The 23,859-nt window shown below is 43.1% G+C and overlaps 1 protein-coding gene across 5 annotated transcripts in view; it reads right to left on the bottom strand.

The window, feature by feature from the left end:
• The window catches only part of AXIN1 (axin 1), a 177,410-nt gene that overhangs the window by 49,740 nt on the left and 103,811 nt on the right, over window positions 1-23,859 (bottom strand). For 4 of the 5 annotated variants that reach the window (XM_073362703.1, XM_073362701.1, XM_073362704.1 and 1 more), the window contains 2 exons: window positions 6,203-6,299; window positions 5,053-5,115 (listed from right to left, as the gene is read on the bottom strand). In XM_073362703.1, the coding sequence (XP_073218804.1) occupies window positions 5,053-5,115; window positions 6,203-6,299 (160 nt within the window). The remainder of the gene's footprint in view (window positions 1-5,052; window positions 5,116-6,202; window positions 6,300-23,859) is intronic. The other variant, XM_073362705.1, reaches the window with a different exon arrangement.

The raw sequence follows: 23,859 nt of genomic DNA, 5'->3' as shown, positions 1-23,859 counted from the left end.
TGGTATAGAAGGGTACAGCTTGCTCAGAAAGGACAGGCAGGGAAAAAAGGGAGGAGGTGTTGCCTTATTTATTAAAAATGTATATACTTGGACTGAGGTTGAGATGGAAATAGGAGACAGACTTGTTGAAAGTCACTGGGTAAGGATAAAAGGAGTAAAAAACAAGGGTGATGTCATGGTAGGGGGTCTACTACAGACCACCAAACCAGGAAGAAGAGGTGGATGAGGCCTTTTTTAAACAAACTAACAAGATCATCCAAAGCACAGGACTTGGTGGTGATTGGGGACTTCAACTACTCAGACATCTGTTGGGAAAATAACACAGCAAGGCACAGATTATCCAACAAGTTCTTGGAATGTACTGGAGATAATTTTTTATTTCAAAAGGTGGAGAAAGCTACTATGGGAGAGGCTGTTCTAGATTTGATTTTGACAAATAGGGAGGAACTGGTTGCAAATTTGAAAGTGGAAGGCAGCCTGGGTGGAAGTGATCATGAAATGATAGAGTTCATGATTCTAAGGAATGGTAGGAGGGAGAACAGCAAAATAAAGACAATGGATTTCAAGAAGGCAGATTTTACCAAACTCAGGGATTTGGTAGGTAAGATCCCATGGGAAGCAAGTCTAAGAAAAACAATTGAAGACAATTGTCAGTTTTTCCAGGAGACATTATTAAGGGCACAAGAGCAAACTATCCCACTGGGTAGGAAAGATAGGAAGTATTGCAAGAGACCACCCTGACTTAACCAGGAGATCTTCAATGATCTAAAAATCAAAAAAGAGTCCTACAAAAAGTGGAAACTAGGTCAAATTATAAAGACTGAATATAAACAAACAACACAAGTATGTAGGGACAAAATTAGAAAGGCCAAGACACAAAATGAGATCAAACTAACTAGAGAAAATGGGTAACAAGAAAACATTCTACAAATATATTAGAAGCAAGAGGAAGACCAAGGACAGGCTAGGCCCATTACTCAATGGGCTGGGGGAGGGGAGGGGGGGAGAAGAAAGAGGGGAGAAACAATAACAGAACATGTGGAAATGGCAGAGGTGCTTAATGACTTCTTTGTTTTGGTTTGAAAGTTGGTGGTGATTGGATGGCTAACATAGTGAATGCCAGTGAAAATGAGGTAGGATCAGAGGCTAAAATAGGGAAAGAACAAGTTAAACATTACTTAGACAAGTTAGATGTCTTCAAGTCACAAGGTCCTGATGAAATGCATCCTAGAATACTCAAGGAGCTGACTAAGGTGATATCTGAGCCATTAGCGATTATCTGTGAAAAGTCATGGAAGACGGGAGAGATTCCAGAAGATTGGAAAAAGGCAAATATATAATGCCAATCTATAAACAGGGAAATAAGGACAACCTGGGGAATTACAGACCAGTCAGCTTAACTTCAGAAAGACAATGGAGCAAATAATTAAGGAATCAATTTGCATACATCTAGAAGATAATAAGGTGATAAGTAACAGCATAGATTTGTCAAGAACAAATTGTGTTAAATCAACTTGATAGCTTTCTTTGACAGGGTAACAAGCCCTGTGGATGGGGGAAAGCAGTAGATGTGGTATATCTTGACTTTAGTAAAGCTTTTGATATTGTCTAGCATGACCTTCTTATAAACAAACTGAGGAAATGCATCCTATATGGAGCTACTATATGCAACCTATATGGTGCACAACTGGTTGGAAAACTGTTCCCAGAGAGTAGTTATCAGTGGTTCACAGTCATGCTGGAAGGGCATAATGAGTGGGGTCCCACAAGGAACAGTTCTGGGACCGATTCTGTTCAATATCTTCATCAATGATTTAGATAATGGCATGGAGAGTACACTTATAAAGTTTGTGGATGATACGAAGTTGGGAGGGGTTGCAAGTGCTTTGGAGAACAGGATTAAAATTCAAAATGATCCGGACAAACTGGAAAAATGGTCTGAAGTACACAGGATTAAATTCAATAAGGACAAATGCAAAGTACTCCATTTAGGAAGGAACAATCAGTTGCACACATACAAAATGGGAAATGACGGCCTAGGAAGGAGTACTATGGAAAGGGATCTGGGGGTCATAGTGGACCACAAGCTAAATGAATCAACAGTGTAACACTGTTGCAAAAAACAAAACAAAAGAAAAACAAACCTCATTCTACGATGTATTAGCAGGAGTGTTGTAAGCAAGACACAAGAACTAATTCTTCTGCTCTACTCTGCGCTGATTAGGCCTCAACTGGAGTATTGTGTCCAGTTCTGGGCGCCACGTTTCAGGAAAGATGTGGACAAATTGGAGAAAGTCCAGAGAAGAGTGACCAAAATGATTAAAGGTCTAGAAAACATAACCTATGAGGGAAGATTGAAAAAACTGGGTTTGTTTAGTCCGGAAAAGAGAAGACTGAGAGGGGACATGATAAAGTTTTCAAGTACGTAAAAGGTTGTTACAAGGAGGAGGGAGAAAAATTGTTCTTCTTAACCTCAGAGGATAGGACAAGAAGCAATGGGCTTAAATTGTAGCAAGGGAGGTTTAGGTTGGACATTAGGAAAAACTTCCTAACTGTCAGCGTGGTTAAGCACTGGAATAAATTGCCAAGGGAGGTTGTGGAATCGCCATCACTGGAGATTTTTAAAAGCAGGTTAGACAAACACCTGCCAGGGAGGTCTAGATAATACTTAGTCCTGCCATGAGTGCAGGGGACTCGGCTAGATGACCTTTCAAGGTCTCTTCCAGTCCTATGATTCTATAAAAGGCTCTATAATCAATTTCACATTTGTGTAGCACCCATCAGAGAAGCTGCTAAACGGGGGGTGGGGGTGGGGGGGCAAACTATGACCCACAGGCTGGATCTGGCCTGTCAGGGCTTTCAATCCGGCCCGCAGGATTGCCAGCCCCGTGGTGCAGCAGGGCTAAGGCAGGCTCCCTGACTGCTCTTGTCCCGCACCGTTCCCAGAAGCGGCCAGCACCACATCCCTGCGGCCCCTGGCGGGGGTGGGGAAAGGGCTCCCTGTGCTGCCCTCACCTGCAGGCCCCACCCCATGCAGCTCCCATTGGCCAGGAACGTGGAACCACAGCCAATGGGAGCTTCAGAGATGATACCCAGAGGTGAGGGGAGCGCAATGGGGAGCTGCATGCCCCAACCCACCCCCATGAGCCACTGCTGGACATGCTGGCCACTTCCAGGAGCGGTGCAGGGCCGGGAGCGGTGCGGGGCCAGGGCAGGAACCCCCTCCTCTCCTCTTTCTCCCCTAAGTACACCAAGTCCCCGCTCCTCCCCGTCCCAGCGCTTCCCGCCCGCCACAGAACAGGAGTTTGGCGGCGCTTAGGACTTTCCGGGAGGGAGGGGGAAGAGTGGGGACACAGCGAGCTCGGGGGAGGAGGCGGTAAAGAGGCGGGGCAGGGGTGGGGACTTGGGGGAAAAGGGTGGAATTGGGGAGGGGCAAGGATGGGTGGGGGCGGGGCCAGGGGGGCATTGAGCACCCAGGGGGCAGAGGGGAAGTCAGCGCCTATGCCCTGAACCCCTCCTGCACCCTGCATCCCAATCCTGAGCTCCCTCTCGCACTCCGCACCCCCTGACCTGAGCACCCAACCCCCTGCCCTGAGCCCCCGCTGCACCGTGTACCCCAACCTCTTGCTCTGAGGCCTCTAACTCCCTGCCTTGAGCCCCCTGCCGCACACCTCCTGCACCCCAACCCCCTGCCGCACCCCACACCCCTCCTGCGGCCCAACCCCCTGCCCTGAGCCCCCTTCTTCACTCCGCACCCCTCCTGCACCTGAACCCGCTGTGCCCCAGCCCTACATTCATGGCCCTGCATACAATTTCACCAGCCAGATGTGGCCCTCGGGCCAAAAAGTTTGCCCACCCCTGAGCTAAACTCTTCACTGGTAAATGAATGGTGAGGTCCCTAGCGGACTTTGTGAACACAGCTTCCTTCCTGGTAAAGGCGACTATACCATAATAAGGGAATTACGCAATGCATTCTGCAAGAACTATCTGAATTAGTTACATTATAGCAATTGGCTATTCTGATAAGGTTTGTGTCCTGTTGTGAAATCCTCCACCGAAGTCAATGGGTTATTACTGCCTGTCCGAGAGTGTGCTACAGATCAGGTCTAGACAGGTGCAGGGATTACTTTAACTATAGGTCATACTACATAGCAGTGACTGATTTTGGAAAGCAACAATGGAAAAATGTATCCACTTAGAAGTTAATTGGGTAGATTTAATTCGACACACCTGCATTTAATTTTAATTTTAAAAAACGAACTTTATAAAATGCCACACTGGTGTGTGCTAAAACATATTGTCTAATTACCTTCTCGTTTCACAGTGGATGGATAAAGTGAGGGCAGAGCAGTGCCTCTCTGAAGTCTATGCCAATTCCATGCCAGTAATTGGCAGGCAGGAGGTGCCACAGTGTCTGAACTAAACTCTTATTCCCTGGAGAGAGACTAGAACTAACTTGCTTCCTCAGTCCTCTCAAATATAAATATGCAATGAAATATCTTCTCCCCTGGGACTTAAAATTAAAGCACAAAACTTAATAGGAAAACTGTATCTTTCCTTGTGGAGTGTCTGTGTGAAATTTACAAGGAGCAGGTAATTCTCAAAGAACATGCTGATAAGCACTACAGTAGAAACGTTTACAAGCAGCAGGTGTCCAATTTAAACCTTGCCTTTTAAAAAAAAACCTGTTTCCCAAAAAAGTCAATAAAATTTCATGCTAAGTAAAACTAATTAGCTTGCGAGTAACCACTGCTGGAATGACACTTATTCATCTCAACAAAAGAAATATCTGGCAGATGGAAGTTCGTTAAGGCAGAGTTTGCCATACATATTTTATGCGCCACACTCAGAATTTATAACCTGCGGTTCACTGAAGCGTTGCCAGTACACTTGATCAATAGAAAGCCACTATTATTTTTATCCAAAAGGTAAAGCTGCTGACAGGCTTTGAAGTCAAAGAATATTCACTCAGTGGTTCCCGCTGTTCGGCAATTGAAAAAAAAAAAAAAAGGCCAAGCCTTCAAATTTCAACTCTAACAAAGCAATGCTTACAGTAAAAACGGCAGCAGCGGGAAATAAAAAGGCACCCAGCCAGTCTTTTCGACAGCAACCACACTGTGAAAGCAAATATGTGAAAGGAGAAGAGGCTGAACAACGGTGGCTAGTAAGCTTCCATAGCCAGGGCTTTTATTTTCAACCCAATGATCAAAGCTCAGGAGACCCTCTTAAATCATCAGGAAAATAATCTAATTTAAAAGGCAAAACAAAGATTTAAAACACAAGATTAAAACAAGCGTGGATTTTGCCTGCATTGCACTGCTTCTGAACAGGCAGGATGAGAGTGACTATGCTAAGTGAAATCATTTCTCGGAGGACAGGGACATTTTCTCAATTTGATTTGTGCTAGAGCACAGCTGCCCAAGGACGAAAGTAGTATCTTTATTTTCTGCTAAACATGACATGTCACATGTAACTTCTCGCTCAGGGGAAAAAAAGCTTACAGGGATCAGCAAATGTGCAGAAGTTGCTACAGAATCCAAAGGGTTATGCTAAGGGTCTAAGACCACGCTCTTTGCCTGATGAAACCGGGGAAAAACTAGAGACAAGAAAGGAGCCCACCTTTCTATCTTATATCCCAAAATAGTGGTCCTCTGCATCAGGATGGGCTGCCTGGACAGAAACACCAGTTGGAGACATGACATTTGTCAAATAGCCACCAATCCAGATCCCTAAATTGCCCCTAAATTTACATTATTTCTCTGCTCAGCTTTACTTTGTGCTAGATGGGTAGGAGCTACATGTTACAGAACTATATCCAAAATTAGCTCCAAAGTGCTTACTGTGAGGTGCCTGCCACCACAATATATGTGAGCTTGCAACTGTAGCTAGCCCAGCCATCTTACCCAACAACCCAACCCCTGTCCTGGATCCTCAAACAGGCAACTATTCACCAATTACCTTAAAGGGCTGTGCATTTTAAAATCCAGTGTTGAGTAGGCGTAACAGTTTTGAAGTGGACTATTCAACTTTGCCTCTCGAGAGCCCACTGGACCACCATTTTAAAAAGCAATGCACTCCCCTGTGACTCCCATACTATACTCCCATACCACCTGGAGACCTGATCTTTTGCTGACTAAGTGTGCACCTTCAGTCTCTCGTACTGGGAGATAAACTTCTCGACAGGCAGAGTATTGCTACTTACAGGAATGTGAGGTAGTGGCACACGTCCATTTGCTTTGGCACTTTCCTGCATCTCTCGGCGATGCTGCTTTCGGAGTCTGTACGGTGGGATCCCATCTCTGCCAGGACAAAACGACAATATGCGCCACTTTAGTGCCTTCCATGAGCTGATCTCAAAGCACACTACCTTCATTTAAGCGTCATAACTCCCTTCTGAAGCAGGTATATCTCTGTTTCATAGATGAGGAAACTGAAGGAGAAAGGTTCCTTGTACACTTGTCAAGTGAGCTGGTTATGGAAGATAGGAGCTAGTGAGGAGCAGTCAAATGTAAGAGAGTGCCACTTAAATATAACATATGAAGACAAGCAACTGAATAGTGACAAAATGTATATGTGCTTATATACAAATGCTAGAAGTCTAAACATTTTCCATCATTGTTTGCAGTGGTGTTGTACCCATGCTGATCCCAGGATATTGGACAGACAATGTGGGTGAGGTAATATCATTTATTGGACCTGCTTCTGTTGATGAAAGAGACAAGCTTTTGAGCTTTCAAAAACCTGTCTCTTTCACCAACAGAAGCTGGTCCAATAAAAGATACCACCTCTTCTCTCTAGAAGTCTACATACTAAGATGGGTGAACTTGAGTGCATTAAAGGAGGATATTGATATAACAGGCAACATGGAAACTTGGTGGAATGAAGATAATCAATGGGACACAGTAATACTAGGGTACAACATATCTAAGAATAAGAGAGTAGGTTGCACTGGTGGGGGAGTGGTACTACCTGTGAAAGAAAGCATTGAGTCAAATAAAGTAAAAATCTTAAATGACTCAAACTCTACCATAGGATCTCTATGGATAGAAATTCCATACTTGAACAATATGTGTACAGCAGTAGCATTATACTACTGACCATCTGACGGAGGATGGTGACAGTGACTGTGAAATACTCAGGCAGATTAGAGAGGCTGAAAAGGCAAAAAACACAATAATAATGGAGGATTTCAGGTATCTTCATATTGGCTGGGTATTATGGCAAGGCGCCTCCTTCGCCTCTCCAGGCAGTACAGGGGGCCTGGAGTAAATCAGTTTCATTCCAGAGAGATTTTATTCCTCACTCAGGTTTTATTTTTCAGTGTTTACAAGGTGGGTCTCAGGGTAGGCCCAAGGAGTGCTCTTCAGCCAAACAAACAAAAAAACAAGTTAATAACATAAAAAGATCGAAGAGTCATCTGTTTAGTGTGCAGTGGCAGTCAAAAAACTAACAGAATGCTAGGAACCATTAGGAAAGGAATAGATAATAAAACAATCATAATGCCCCTATATCATAATGCCACTATATACATCAATGGTACTCCTACACCTTGAATACTGTGTGCAATTCTGGTTGCCCCATCTCAAAGAAGATATATTGGAATTGGAAAAGGTACAGAATAGGGCAACAAAAATGAATCAGGGTATGAAATAACTTCCATGTGAGGAAAAGTTAAAATGACTGGGACTGCTCAGCTTAGAAAAGAGACGACAGAGGTCTATATAATCATGACTTGTGTGGAGAATGTGAATAGGGAAGTGTTATTTACACAACACAAGAACTAGCGCTCACCTAAGAAATTTATAGACAGCAGTTTAAAACAAGTAAAAGGCAGTACTTATTCACACAAAATGCACAGCCAACCTGGAGAACTAGTTGCCATGGGGTACTGTGAAGGCCAAAAGTATAGCTGGATTCAAAAAAGGATTAGATAAGTTTGATGGAGGATACTCCATCACTGGCTGTTAGTCAAGATGGTAGGGATGCAACCCCATGCTCTAGGTTTCCCTAAACCTCCAACTGGCTGAAGCTGGGACTGGGCGACAGGAGATGGATCACTCAAAATTGCCCTGTTCTGTTCATTCCCTCTGAAGCATCTGGCACTGGCCACAGTTGGAAGACAGGATACCGAGCTAGATGGACCATTGGTCTGACCCTGTATGGCCATTCTTATGTTCTTATAACTATATCTGCCTATATGACCACGAACTCCTACCAACATTTCTCTTTCTGTTCAAAACACTAGAAATTAAATGAGAAAATTTCATTAATGCAGTGTTCAGGTTCCCTGGCTGTATCTATTGCCCTTCCAGAATGTCAAGTTCAGCAAAATTCACTCCTTTCCTATCATCTTTCCCAGGATATAGAATTCCCCCTTTAATAAATTCACCCCAAGAGATGTTTCCAACCAAACCATGTGCTCATCCACATTTGCTAGCTTTCCCCCAGCACTTGGTTTAAAAATTTCTCTATAACCTCTTTTAATTTTACACGCCAGCGATCTGGTTCTGTTTTGGTCTAGGTGGAGCACCCATGGAAAAAACTTAGCGGGTGCTTAGCACCCACCAACAACCAGTACCCCCCCACGCCTCCTGGCCACTGATGGCCCTGCCAATCAACTCCTCCCTCTCAGCACATCCTGCCCTCCGCGATCAGCTGTTCCACAGCGTGCAGGAGGCACGGGGCGGGGAGGAGCGCGATGGGGTGCACTTGTGGGAAGGGGCGGAACTGGGTGGGAAGGGGGAGGGTGGGGGGAGGGAAGAGGTGGGGTGGGGGCTTGAGGGAAGGGGTGGGGTGGGGGCTTGAGGGAAGGGGTGGAGTAGGGGCAGGGTCTGGAGCTGAGTGGGAGTTGAGCACCCCCAGGGAAAGGAGGAAGCCGGTGCCTGTGGTGCAAGCAAACAATGTGTGTTTTAATACGGCTAAATGTAAATATATATAACCAGGAACCATGAATGTAGGCCATTCTTACATGATGGGGGACCATATCCTGGGAAGCAGCGACTCTAAAAAAGATTGAGGGTCATGGTGGAAAATCAGCTGAACATGAGCTCCCAGTGCAATGCTGTGGCCAAAAGGACGAATGTGATCCTTGGATGCATAATCAAGGGAATCACAAGCAGAAATAGAGAGGTTATTTTACCTCTGTATTTGGCAGTTGGTGCAACTACTGCTAGAATACCGTGTCCAGGTCTTGCGTCCTCAATTCAGGAAGTATGCTGATGAACTGGAGAGGGTTCAGAGGAAAGCTATGAGAATGATTAAAGGATTAGAATATCTGCCTGTAGTGGTAGACTCAAGGAGCTCAATCTATTTAGCTTAACAAAGAGAAGGTTAAGGGGTGGCTTGTTTATAGTCTATAAGTACCTACATGGGGAACAAATATTTAATGATGAGCTCTTCAATCTAGTGGAGAAAGGTCTAACATGATCCAATGGCTGGAAACTGAAGCTAGACAAATTCAGACTGGAAATAAGGCGTAATTAACCATTGGAACACACTACCATGGGCGGGGTCGGGGGGGAGGGAGATTCTCCATCCCCGGCATTTTTAAATCAAGACAGGATTTTTTCTAAAAGCTCTGCTCCAGATTTCGGGGCAGTTCTCTAGCCTGTGCTATGAAGGGTTCAGACTAGATGATCACGATGGTCCTTCTGGCTCGGAATCTATGAAGAAAATGTAGGGCTGACAGGCAGTACTGCCCCTATTCTCCCTGCCCTTCTCCTGTCACTCACCTCCATGTCTCCCTTTCCAGTATCCCATCCCACTCCTCCAACTTCACCTATGCCCCACTCCTTTCCATCCCTTGATCCACAACTGCTCTCCTACCAACTCATCCCTATTTCTTCCCCTCTCATAATCATCCATCTCCTTGTTGCACCCCAAAGCTCTTTGCCACCTCTGACAGCCCTGATCACCTTCCCCTCCCACAGAACATCTGCATGGGTAATTTATTCTCTTTTAAAAAATAATGTCTGTGCCTTCTGAATACTCTGCTGTCGTCCGATTACATCTCCCCAAAATACAAAAACCCTTGGACAGAGGCAGGTGGTAGCAAGAAGCCTCTTTTCTGTATTTCAGATTTCTGCCTATGGCTGGATTTGAGCTCACAGTGACCGGGCGTTGCTCAGGCTCAATGGCTGTAACATTCCTCCTTGAACTATTCAGTTCCCATGATTCATAGATAGCTTCCAACTGCCTTAGCCTCCATCTCTGCACATGCACAGTGTAATCTGTTTGGGGAGGGAGCTTTAGAACTGCTTCGTGCATGCTTAACTAGAGAACCAAACTCTTTGGCTAACAACTCTATAATTTGATTTCCCTCGAAGGGCTAGTGGGTGGCATGCACTCTTTTAGGGTAACTCTTGAGCGTTTTGAGTTCCTGGTGTAATTATCTCAGCCCTGGTTTGCTATCTATGTACAAAAAATAGAGATTGCTAAAACAAGTGAACTTAGAGAAAAACTGGGGTGGCTTTTTGGGGGGGAGAAAGGGGACTATAATTTGGAAATCCCTTGGTCATATGGCTCCAAATTTGCATCAGTAACCAAACCCCATGCCGCTAGGAGGCACACCAAATTTCAAGGCAATCTGAGTAACCAGGTGGATCTTAGAGCACTTAGAAGAGTTGTGCTTTAAACAGCCAGTCTTAACCTTCAGCATAGCACAGCTGATGCTCTGCTGTAATACAATGAGTAGACCACAGATTGGTCTGGGAGAGGAGGAGGAGGAGGAAGAAAAGGCAGTACAAGGATAACTACAGTGAGGAAAACTTAGCCTGGAAATCAGGGACACATTTTTAAATACTGAGGGTAGTTAACCACTGGAGCAGCTTCCAAAGGGATGTGGTGAATTCCCTATCACTGATATCTTTCTAAAAGATACTCTAACTCAACCAGAAGTTATGGGCTTGACCCAGGAATCACTGGATGAAAATTTATGACCTGTGCTATGCAGGAGGTCAGGCAAGATGATTGCCATGTTCCCTTCTGGCCTTAAAATCTATGGATTGTTACTGCATGGTTGGGTTCTGCTGAAAGTTCCAAAGAACAGTTTCTAATTAGCTCTGTTACCATGCATCTGAGGAGCCTCATCTCCCACATTCAGGTGCTATGGTGCATGACAGTAAGTGTGTTCCTCCTTTCCCCTTGCCCAGTGGCCTCTGAACCCACCCATCTGCTCTGAGGACACTGCCACATGTGGGTGGTGACTAGAGCTGGTCCACTCATCCACTGCAAGTAAACAGCCATTGTGAATGTTTAGTTTTTCCATCAAATAATTATTTGCATGTGTTTCCATTTTTGCACCCATACTGTGCCAATGCTCAGGAGGTTAGCCATTTGTTCAGACAGGTGTCTGTAAATTTGTTGTTCAGTGTTTAAGAGGGGACTGGTCTAGCTACTTAAAGAGTTTCTGTGTCATTTCACTAATTCCCTTCTGTTTTCTCCTTCAGCTCATGGATGAGCAGGGGAAATGCAGAGCACAATAAAGAAAGAGTCAGTGGCTGCAATTAAGTATATTTGGTTATTTTCCCAATTATTTTTGAATGGTTATAATGTTAGTGTATATGACTCATTTACTCAGAAAATGTCTGGCCCTTGATCCTAATATTTGTTAATGTTTAATAAATGTTTTGTAATTTAAGCTGTGAATAATGTAGCACACAGAGCTAGTTTATATCTAATTCAGCGTGTTCTGCTCATTACACAAGATGTTTCTCCAACACGGCGGAGACCAGCCTAGCTGATACCTTGGTTGCACTGGGGCTTTGCACATCTGAGGCAGAGTCAAGAGGAGCCAAGTAGATGCCTTGGCTGCCACTGAGAGAGAAGCAGCAGCATACAGAGCACAGAGAATTTGCTGAAAGGCAGGGCAAAGCACTATGTAACAGAGCTAGGCAGAGGCTTTGATCCACACTTGCACTGTGAGTCCCAGTGCAGGAGGGGCAATGCACAGCTAGCTCTGTGGTGGTGAACTCCGTCACAAAGTTCAGGGCAGCTGCACCTGTATTCCCCCTCTATGGGCCACCAAGGGCATCCACTGTAAGCTTTCATCTCCAAGCCATCACCTCCTTGGACAGAGAACCACATCTCACTCCCTCCTGACTGGGGTTTATCCAGGCTGTACAGTTCCCTGCCTATACTGTGTTATTTCCTTCAAGCCAGACTGCCTAAGCAGGCCAGTGTCTGTGTTTTGCTCTCTCCTCAGAGACTATAAAGAGCATATTTTTCCACTGTCATAAGTTACTACCCAGCTTGTCTAAGCAAGCACATTTATTCATAAGAAAAAAAGCATTAGCATCAGAGAATCATAGGGTGAGTAGGGACCGCAAGAGTCACCTAGTCTAAACCCCTCAAGACGCAGGATTTGTTGGGTCTAAACCATTCAAGAGAGATGGCTATCCAGCCTCCTTGTGAAAACTTCCAGTGAAGGAGCTTCCACAAGCTCCCTAGGCAGTCTGTTCCATTGTCCTTCTCTTCTTAGAGTTAGGAAGTTTTTCCTGAGATTTAATCTAAATCTGCTATACTGTAGTTTGAACCCATTGCCTCTTGTCCTGCCCTCTGTGGCAGGAGAGAACAACTTTTCTCCATCTTTTTTATGGCAGCCTTTCAAATATTTGAAGACTGCTATCATGTCCCCCGCTCAATCTCCTCTTTTCCAAACTAAACATACCCAGTTCCTTCAGCCCTTGCTCATATGGCTTACATTCCATCCCTTTGATCATTTTTGTCGCTCGCCTCTGGATCCTTTCCAGTTTTTCTACATCCTTTCTATAAACTGGTGACCAAAATTGGACACAGTACTCCAGCTGAAGCCTAACCAGTGCTGAGTAGAGCAGTACTATCGCCTCCTGTGATAGCACTGTGACTTGCATGCTATGCTTCTATTAATGCAACCTAAAATTGCATTTGCTTTTTTTTGCTGACTCATGTTGAGGTTGGGATCCGTCACAACTCCCAGATCCTTCACAGCAGTGCTGCTGCCAAGCCAGTTATTCCCTATTCTGTATTTGTATGCATTTGTTTTAATTCCCCTAAGTGTAGCACCTTACACTTGTCTTTGTTGAATTTCATTTTGGTATCTAGTTCCCCAATTTATCAAGATCCCTCTGAATTTTAGCTCTATCCTCCAAAGTGTTGGCAACCTCCCCTATCCCCCAGCTTTGTGTCATTTGCAAAACTGATCAGTCTGCTGTCTATTCCCACATCCAGGTCATTAATAAAGATGTTAAACAGCACCGGACTCAGAACAGATCCCTGTGGAACCTCACTTGAGACCTCCCTCCAGTCTGGCATCATTCCATTAGTAGTTACTCTTTGTTTGTGGCTGTTTAACCAATTATGTATCCACTTAATGGCAGTTCTGCCAACCCCACACTTCTCCAGCTTGCTTATCAGAATGTCATGTGGCACTGTGTCAAAAGTCCTGCTGAAGTCCAGGTATATTATGTCCACCACATTCCCTGTATTCACCAAACCAGTTACCCTGTCAAAGAAGGAAATCAAGATGCTTTGGCATGATGTGCTCTTAGTAAATCCATGCTGGTTTCTAGTGATTACCCCTTCATCCTCCAGGTATTCACAAATTGAGTTTTATACATTGCTTTAGTAGCTTCTCAGGTATCGAAGTCAGGCTGACTGGTCTATAATTCTCCATCTCCTCCTTTTTAAAGATGGGCACTACATTAGCCCTTCTCCAGTCTTCCGGGACCTCTACTATCATCCATGAGTTAGCAAATATTATTGCCAGTGGCTCCAAGATTTCCTCAGTAAATTACAGAGAAAACAATACAAGAACCTACACACTTATAATAAGCTTAAGCAGGGGCTCTCGTAGGAGTTAGTCCTTCAAACCAAGCCAACGAGTTTTTCTGTGGTTACAAGTTCATAACAGCCTTAGGTCAGAATGAGCACACCCATGATTAGTTTAGTCTTTCCTTTTGATCAAAGCTTGGGCCTTTGATCTTCAGATTCTGGCAACACGTAATTGGTAGATAATGGTCCCCTCCTCAGGGTGTAGCTTGAAAAAGCTGGGCTTCTGCATAATCAGAGGTGGGGAGTTGGTTTCACCTCTACCTAGAGGCCCCCAGGCAAACCACTTGATGATGTCCAAAAGTCCATTCTTGTCTGGTTCATTGTTCAATATAATCCTTTGAAGTTCCGAACACTTCCCTGGACTCAAAATAATACATAAGTTTTGTATTTAATACAATGGATTCCAAAGATACTTAAATTTAATCCAATGAGGTTTTTAAAGGTCTTACAGGAAATTGTCATACCTGTCACACACTGACTCTACTCCTGCTGCTGGCATCATACTTGGGGGCATACTGAGTGCTGACACAGTATCTTTTACATGCGTTGCGGGCACCACGTTTTAAGACCATAATAAGAACATAAGAATGGCCATACTGGGTCAGACCAAATGTCCATGTAGCCCAGTATCCTGTCTTCTGACAGGGGCCAATGCCAGGTGCCCCAGAGGGAATGAACACAATAGGTAATCATTAAGTGATCCATCCCCTATCGCCCATTCCCAGCTTCTGGCAAACAGAGGCGAGGGATACCATCCCTGCCCATCCTGGCTAAAAGCCACTGATGGACCTATCCTCCATGAACTTATCTAGCTTTTTTGAACCCTTTTATAGTCTTGGCCTTCACATCATCCTCTGGCAAAGACTTCCACAGGTTGACTGTGTGTTGTGTGAAAACAACCATTGCTACCACTGCTGGTGGTAAATCATTTTTGGTTTAGTACAGATGGGCCCAAGGTGGTTGCCCAACTGTAAAAAATCCCCCAAGAATTGTACTCTCATTTTCACCAAGACACATCCATACTATTTTAGAGGCTTATTTACTATTCCTAGTTTGACAAATATACAAATACAAAACACAATAAAAGTGGTGCTCAGAGAGGACACCAACCCACGGAGACTGTATTATAAAACACAGAAAACAGGTTTATAGCCTAATGTAATTGGATTCTTTAGAAAGAAATCAAGGGGAAAAAACAAATACCCATTTAGGAATGTTGGAGTTTTAATTTTTGCAGGTTATTATAGTTTCTCCTGACACAGCAAGAGCAATGAATTTGAAATCTTTGAAATACAGATTAAACTCGCTGAGGTAGTGTTTTTAGTTCTTAGACACTGTTTTGTTAGACACACACAACTTCTCTTTACAACTGTTATACTATGCAACTCTAACAACAAATAACCACGGCTTCATTCTGAAAAGCAGCACAAGTAATCCAGTCACAATGCAACTTGCAATGTTTCGATAATTCACATTTACACTGGCCAGCTGTATTTATTATTGGGTTAAATAAAATTGCTAAATATATTCTTTATAGTTGCTTCCAAGTATTGCATAAAACAAAGCTGTTTAAAACTGTCACATTACCAATTCCTGCATTCCCTTCACACACTATTTGACAATGAGAACAGACTGCTTACTGTACACTAAGCCTGAACAACCAAAGAATTACAACTACCAAACTGTTCAAGGAACAATAAAAGAGCAGACTTGTATTACAACTTATGTTTGCTACCAAACAGTTATTGCAATAGGCACTTAATTCAGTTGCTCTCTGTTTCAAATAAAACAAGAGTACTTGTGGCACCTTAGAGACTAACAAATTTATTAGAGCATAAGCTTTCATGGGCTACAGCCCACTTCATCGGATGCATAGAATGGAACATATAGTAAGAAGATCATATACCAGCTAATTTTGTGGATACAGACTAACATGGATTATATCTTCTTACTATATGTTCCATTCTATGCATCCGATGAAGTGGGCTGTAGCTCACGAAAGCTTCTGCTCTAATAAATTTGTTAGTCTCTAAGGTGCCACAAGTCCTCCTGTTCTTTTTGCGGATACAGACTAACACAGCTGCTACTCTGAAACCTATCTTTTTCAAATGTTAGTGACTAAAATTCACATTGTCCTCAGAGGATTCTTCTCTTTCCTTATTACTGTGGGCATACAGGATTGCTACAGATTTGCTAGTGTGACTCAATTACCTCATGTGAATGGAATTTTATTGAGTAACCAAAAAACTCAAAATGAAATTCGATTAAACAGACATGATTAATGACAAGTGCTTTTTAATATGAAGACAACTGACAAAACAGAAACTTAGGCTAATTATGACTCTGCTTATTGGTTGCAAGTAATGTAATAGAAGAAAAACACAAATCTCAGAACACTACCTATACTGCACCAAGTCAGAAACATCATCCAAAGAGCCAAGTGTTTTTCTGAGACTTATAACATGGAAGTGTTGCTATAACAACAGGCTATTGTGATGGCTTTCATTGTAGGGCATCCTTTTCTTTAATGGTGAATGTTCAAGTGGAAAATAAATTTAGAACCACTCTAGTTAAATAAACCAGTTTCATCAATGTCCATTCAAAATGTAGCTCTCTCCAGACAAAATGACAATAGAAATACTGACAATTTTACAGAAGATGCTTTCTGTATGGAATCGTTTTATCTATTTCTGTTATAAAGTCAAGGTCAGGTAAATATGTAACAGTGGTGAGCCCATGGCTAAACACCAAACACTGTAGCAGAGTACAACTCGTGTATTCTAAGCAGCTTAAACCTTCATGGTAAACGTAGCATTATGTTGGCAGGTAGGGTGCTACAAGGATTTTTTTTTTTTTAAATTCTCTGCAACACCAGTCCCAGAGGAAAGAGCAGACTTTTGTTCAGAGCACAGTAGTGAAAGGCTGATAATGGCCTCTAATCTATCCAGCTTCAAACACATGTTCAGCCCTGCTGTGCTGCCTTTGATGTCACTTTAACTAGATTCCCCAGTGCCACCTCTGAACTCGGAACATTCCTTCATTCAATGCACTATGCCAACTCAACCAGAGGAAGCAAATTCAAAAGATAAGCACTTTAATTTTATCCCAACAAAACCTCATTCAATAGATGGGGAAAGCAATGAAAACCAACACCATACTTTTGTTTTCCTTTTGTCAGGTAACTTTATTGGAGATATTTTCAATAGCTAGAGATGTTAAAAAGTAGTCCATGATTTTCTTTTGCAGCAAGTTTGCTTTTAAGTAACTTTATAAAACTGAATTGACATGTTTGACTGGATGATCTTTGCTGGTACCAAAAAGAACTGCTGTTGGACTAACAGGGAGGAGAGCTGGTGAGAGGGTTTGTGACTATCTTTTCTTTTTTTTCAATGATAATTATTTAATGATACATTTCTAATCTACTAGTCTGGAAACGCTGGGGCTTCCTCTCCTTTCAAGACGGACAGGCAGCCACAACTGGTAACGATGGATTCTTTTGTTGGCCTGTAGCCAGGGCTCCCAGGTTATTTTCCTTTTCTCCCAAGTAGATAGCTTCCAAGTCCAATCCATTAACTATACACTTGGGATAATTATTTGGGGTTTTTAAATTAAAACTGCTAACAAATTTCCAGGATAAGAATTTAAGACCATTTTGGATCACTGGCCATGAGAGAGGCAGGAAGCAAATCAGCAGGTAAGATGCCATTTTCTGAACCATCACTTCTACCAATGCACAACTATGAATATTTGACTTGTCAGCCCTCATTCACAGAAGCAAGCAGAGGGGTGGGAACTTCTTACAAACCTTTTGGTTAAACGCCCTCAGGTGAGGAAATGGAATCTAGCATGTCATGTTTTCAAGGGTGACCAGAGGACAAAACTGCTACCCTAAACTCAGTTATTCATGTGCAGTTTCTCTTCCTCTCACCGATGGAAACAATGACTCAAGTGCAGTGACAGCTTTTACCTTGGTTAGGCAAGAACGTTGCTCTGCCTTCCATATTTCAGTGGAATGGTATCTCATCCACCTTTGCAACAGTGGCGCTGGACATCCACCTGGCAACATAAGCAACGTATCTGCTGGCCTAAATTCAAGTACTTTCTGGTTAGAAACAGAGCCATACTCCTGACCTCTAACAAATGCCTGTCCTTTTCCCTTTCCAGGAAGGGACCTTACAAATGAAACCACTGACTCAGGGCATATCTACACCGCATCTGGAGGCCTAACTCCAGTTTGGGAAGACATACATGCACTAGCTTTGATCAGAGGAAGTGTGCTAAAAATAGCAGTGTAGCTAGGATGACCAGATGTCCCTATTTTATAGGGACAGTCCCGATATTTGGGGCATTTTCTTCTATAGGCGACTATTACCCCCCACCCCGTCCCGATTTTTCACACTTGCTGTCTGGTCACCCTAAGTGTAGCCGTGGCACCGACATGGGCTAGCCTCCCTGGCACAATCATATCCGAGACCCTAGGTACATACTTGGGCTGCTAGCCCTTCCCGCTACCCAGGTCATGACAGCGACACTGCTATTTTTAGCGAGTAGCTCAATCAAAGCTAGTGCATGTACATCTGGCGGATGTGGAAATTATGCTGTAGACAAGCCCACAGATAAACCTGCACACGCAACAAGGCCCAGAGAAGAGAATTACATTCCTTTTTTAATGCGACAAAGGGCTGGGAAGGGCACATTCACTCTTGGTTAGAATTTGTAGGCTTTGCAAAACTGCGAGTCTAAGAGGAATTTAATGAGAGGGTGGTGGTTTGGCATCTATGGAGGCTGGGAGGTCATTCCTTCTGAAGGAAACAACATCGAAGGAGGCATGGGAAATGCAAGAAGGAAACGAATGAGCATTGAGGCATGGAGGAGCAAGAGAGGCAAGACGGAAAACAGAAACAGAGAATATCCGACTTGAGGACCAAGGCAGAACTAGGCAGGAACTTGCAGAGGAGTGTAAATTTAATATGCTAAAGAAGAACTCCAGCAAAGGGACTCTAATATGGGGTTGAAGTGGTCTTATTATAATACAGTGGCTAAGTGAACCCTGTTCCTCTTTGTGCCTACTCCATATAGAGGATAAGAGCCTGCCACCAGTAAATGGAATTACTCCTTTAGTTCAGGTGAAGACGACCTGCAGTTTTTATGCTGACAGTCTTGCATTCTGCCCTGCTGATGACCAAATAGTAGGTGCTGCTACATAACCAACAGGTGAGGAAGATGGCATCAGACTTGTCACTATGTAGAATGTTATCACTAGACAATTGTTTCAGTTTGGGTTAAAAAAAAACAAACATTAAAATGCCTTCTCAATCTCCCACAACAGGCAGCATTCTCACCAACCTTTGCAGAGGAACTGTGAGGGGCAGGGGGCCAAGAGGGAGACCGAGGGGAGGATCAAGGAAAGAGAAAGTTCCACCTCTAAAGTTTCCCCTGCACTCTGCCCACTCCATCCACGGGCCTCATCCCTTTCACCTGAAGGGACCACCTTTAAGGCTTTATGGCCTTAAAGATGCAGAAATTATCGGGTAGGGCTCTCTGGCCTGTAATACACAGGCACAGGAAGTGGTCAGACTAGATTATCAGAATGGCCTTATTTATGGATCTATGCCAGGGCAAGACGAGAAGGGCGTAGAGACCCTTAGTGCAGTACTTAGCCAAAGAGCTAGCTGGTCACTGGTTCCTCCTTGTTCCGAGTCACTACATTTTATTAGAAGCAGCTAAATACACTGCAAACCCTTTGCCAAATATGACTTTTCTGTGTAAACAGCTGCTATAGCATTATGTAATCATAGTGTGTAGGGAAAGTAGGCCACTGATCCTGAACTAAAGGGAAGGGGCTCATGAATAAATCTATTAACACCAAGTCCACGTCATGGCCTCTCTCCTGAGGTTGCCAGCAAAGGGGCTAATTTTGATAATGTGTTTCCAGTCACTTGCACACTAGGAAATGGATTAGGAAAATCAGCTTCTGTTCACTGAACCGCCACCAGATGGCAACAACTTCAGTTGCTACTAACTTTGACCAGAGTGGAACTGATTACCTAAATGTAGAAAATATGGTCTGATTATGATGATGAAGGTCAAGGCTTTGGATGTAAGCAAAAGCTAAGAGATGATCACATAAGACTCTATTGTCCCTGGACAATATTTAAATAGCGAGGGAAATATTGTGTGGTACCCAGGGACCTAAACTGAGCTCCAAATTATAAGAATAAAAATCACATTTTCCTCTCTGTCAAGCCTGTGGAGCTGCTCCTCCAGCTCACTAGGTAGAGGGCATGATTTTAACCCAGGAGTCTTATTTCTGATGCCACATATATTATGACTGTTATTTAACATTTACATACATGTGGGCCAGCATCTGACCATGCTTGTTATCTAACACAGTCCAAGATAATGATACCTCATGCAACTGTCTTCATGCCCAGTTCAGACACAGTCATTATCAAGTTTACTGCTTGCTGCATGCTGCCACTGTGTTCCTAATATTCCAGAGAATATTACTTCATGCATACTTTGAGGAGGTTTATATTAGTGCAGATAAATTCCAATTAGATTATATACCCTGTAGGTGACATAATTAGCACCATTACCAAAGATATTTCACACATCAAATACTGTGAAAGCCATGAACAGTTCAGCTGAGGAAACATGAAATGGATGTGTATTCCGTATGTACAAAGCTATATCCTGTACGCTTCACTCCACCCTTCGGGGATCATAGATACAGGCATCAACTTCTGGAATGGCTACTGGTGGCAGATTTCTTTTGCTAATGTGGAATCAGGGTAAATTAAACTCCAGTCTGTACGGTGTAAACTCAACACAGATGTTGTAAGGAGAATACGATCAAAACCTTGAGGCAAAGCAACAACAAAATAAGGGACTGCTCCCTTCCAGAACAGATATATGTCGAAGAACAATTAACAAAAATTTCACTAAGAACAAGGCCATTGCGGAGAAGCTATATGAATTATTTGCATCAGTTTTCACTGCAGAGGATGTGAAGGAGATTCTCACACATATGCCAGTCTTTTAAGGTGACAAATCTGAGGACCTGTCCTAGATTGGGGGAATTAGCGGAGGTTTTGGAACAAATTGATATATTAAACAGTAGTAAGTCACTAGAGCCCGATGGGATTCACCCGAGAGTTCTGAAGGAACTCAAACATGAAATTGCAGAACTGCTAACTGGTATGTGACCTACTGCTTAAATCAGCCTCTGTACCAGACAACAGGCAGATAGACAACACCAATTTTTTAAAAAAGGGTCTCAATGACAGGTCTGCAAGTCTACTGTAAGTCAGTAACAGGCAAATTGGTTGCAACAAGAGTTAAGAAAAGAATTATCAGACACAGATGAACACTATAGGTTGAGGAAAAGTCAACAGCTTTTGTAAAGGGAAATCATGCCTCACCAATCTGTTAGAATTCTTTGAGGCAATCAACAAACATGTGGACAAGGGTGACCCAGTGGATATAGTATATTTGGAATTCAGAAAGCCTTTGACAAGGTCCCTCACCAAAAGGCTGTTAAGCAAAGTAAGCAGGATAAGAGCAAGGGTCCTCTCATGGATTGGTAACTGGTTAAAACAAGAAAAATAAAGGGTAGGGCTAAAAGGTCACAACGTAAAGAGGTAAATATTGGGGTCCCAAAAGGAGCTGGGCCGAGACCTCTGCTGTTCAACGTATTAACAAATGATCAGGAAAACCGTGAGGTGTCAAAGCTTGCAGATCATACAACCTGAAATAGATGTTATTTACCCCTTCACATAATGCAAGAACCAGGGGGTCACCCAATAAAATGGATAGGCAGCAGGTTTAAAACGAACATGAGGAAGTACTTCTTCATGCAATGCACAGCCAACCTGTGGAATCTGTTGCCAGGGTTAAATTGTTGTGAAGGCCAAAACTATAGCGGGGTTCAAAAAAAATTAGGTAAGTTCAAGGAGAATAGGTCCATCGATGGCTATTAGCCAAGATGGTCAGGGATGCAACCCCTTACTCTGGGAGTCCCTAAACTTCTGGTTGCCAGAAGCTGGGATTGGATGACAGGGGATAGCTCACTTGATGATTGTCTGTTCATTCCCTCTGAAGCACCTGGTAATGGCCACTGTCAGAAGACAGGATACTGAGTTAGATGGACCATTGGTCTCACCCAGTATGGCCATTCTTAACACTCTTAGATGTAACAGTCCTCTCCTCTGTGTTATACAAGCAGACACCATGCCAGGCAACTAAACAGCAGCTTGTGGATTTGCTGCAAAGGCACAATGGAGGCCACATCAACTGGTGAGCTCCCCTGTTGTGGTTTATGATTCTATGAAGAGGAGAAAGGGCTCTCGGGGAGGATGTGAAACTCTTCAAGTGAAGTCTTTATTAAACAGGCCCAAACCAAGGTTATCACAATAACCAGGTTAGGAGCTGGCCATATCAAAATGCTGCGTTGAGGAAAGTCAGAGTAGTTTAAGGGGAAAGCTCAAGAGAAGCCAATGGGGGAGAATCTTAGCTTCAATGGCCTGTGCCTATTGCCAAGTCTATTGTTAGCTATTATCTTTACATGATGCCTCCTCTGCACCTACTCACCACATCAAGCATTTAAAATAACATAGCTACTGATCAGCTTATAAAAGCAATTTTGATTAGAAAGGTCTGAAGCTGTCTTGCCTAGAAGGATGTAGGAATTCATATGACAAAGGTGAGCTCAAAAGCCATCAGCAGTGCTGCATCCATTTGGGAGCAATGCATTTACAGCCAAGTGAAAGGGAACTCCCTAAAAGAAGCAAAAAGACTGCAGAAGTATATGTTATATATACAGTAAGCACATCCCAGCATAGCACAAGAATATTTGACGAAGTCTGCAATTACATCCTGAATCTGAAAGATGGTCAGCAGCGATGGGGTTTGTACTAAGAGACCATGGGCAAAATTTTCAAAGCACTATAATACTGCTACTACTTAACTCCGAAGGCTGAATCTAATAAAATGACTTAGCTTTTTGCTGTCAGTTTCCTATAACTGGCTTGTGTGTGCAGCCTGTGAGGGGAAAGCATACAAAGGGGTTTCCAGAATGGTCTTCCATGATTGTTCCTTAGACTGTTAAAGCTTACAATTGAGTTGTGGACAATTGGCTGACACTACTCAAGATTTTGTCTTGCACTAGGTGGTGTTCTCCCTGACTGCACACTTCTATTAGTTTGTTATTAGCACTCTGGGGCTCTCTTGGATTATCCCAGGCATGCATTCTCCATTGGGATCCAGGCTGTGGAGATTTCTATCCAAGCATTATATCCAGTTTAGCTATTGCCTTCAATAAGATGTTAGATTTCTCGATTAGAGCGCTTGGTTAATACTACAAATTGCAGTGCACTACAAATCTCCCCAATCAGCACCTGAGTTTTTCACTGCAGAGTTTTGTTTAGGGTAGGCCAGAATTCAAAGTATTCATACATGGAAGTCCAGTAGCAGAAGCCCCTTTTTCAGAGGCTGCTTTTGGTTGAGTTTCATTTTTGGCTGTCTTTCGCAATTCAGCAGAAACTCCTTTGAAACTCAGAAGGTATATAGCTTGGAATTCCATATAAAAGGTAATGATAGCCAGCAAGACTTCGGAACTACATAATGAAAAACAAATGTTGAATCTATATTGGGTATTTTGTAAGCCAAAGGTCAAAATTTTGTCTCTGTAGTTCATGTTTGGGATAATAATGCATGCGGCCCAATTTGAAGAACACTAATTGAATGAAAACATTTTAAATCCATGTAGTCATGTCAGTTTATTTAAAATGAGCCATAGAAATTATACCAGTTCCTAACATGAAATGTAGCAAGTACCAAGTCTTGATAGCAATTAAAATCCTGAAACTCAGCATTAGCATGTCATAACAGAGTCACAGAAGGGACGCATAAACTGAAAGAAAAGGGGAATGGGAAGTCAAGAAAATACAGGATGGTTAAATGGGAAGAGATTACTCAAATATAAAAACAATCCATCCAGCAGATGGAACACATTGTGGCAGCTAAAATGGAAATTAGAAAGGCTAAGAG

Source organism: Lepidochelys kempii, chromosome 10 (genome assembly GCF_965140265.1).
Source record: "Lepidochelys kempii isolate rLepKem1 chromosome 10, rLepKem1.hap2, whole genome shotgun sequence".
Lineage (NCBI taxonomy): Eukaryota > Metazoa > Chordata > Testudines > Cheloniidae > Lepidochelys > Lepidochelys kempii.
The sequence above is the reverse complement of the archived record's forward strand: the minus strand, read 5'-3'. Positions and strand labels throughout refer to the sequence as shown.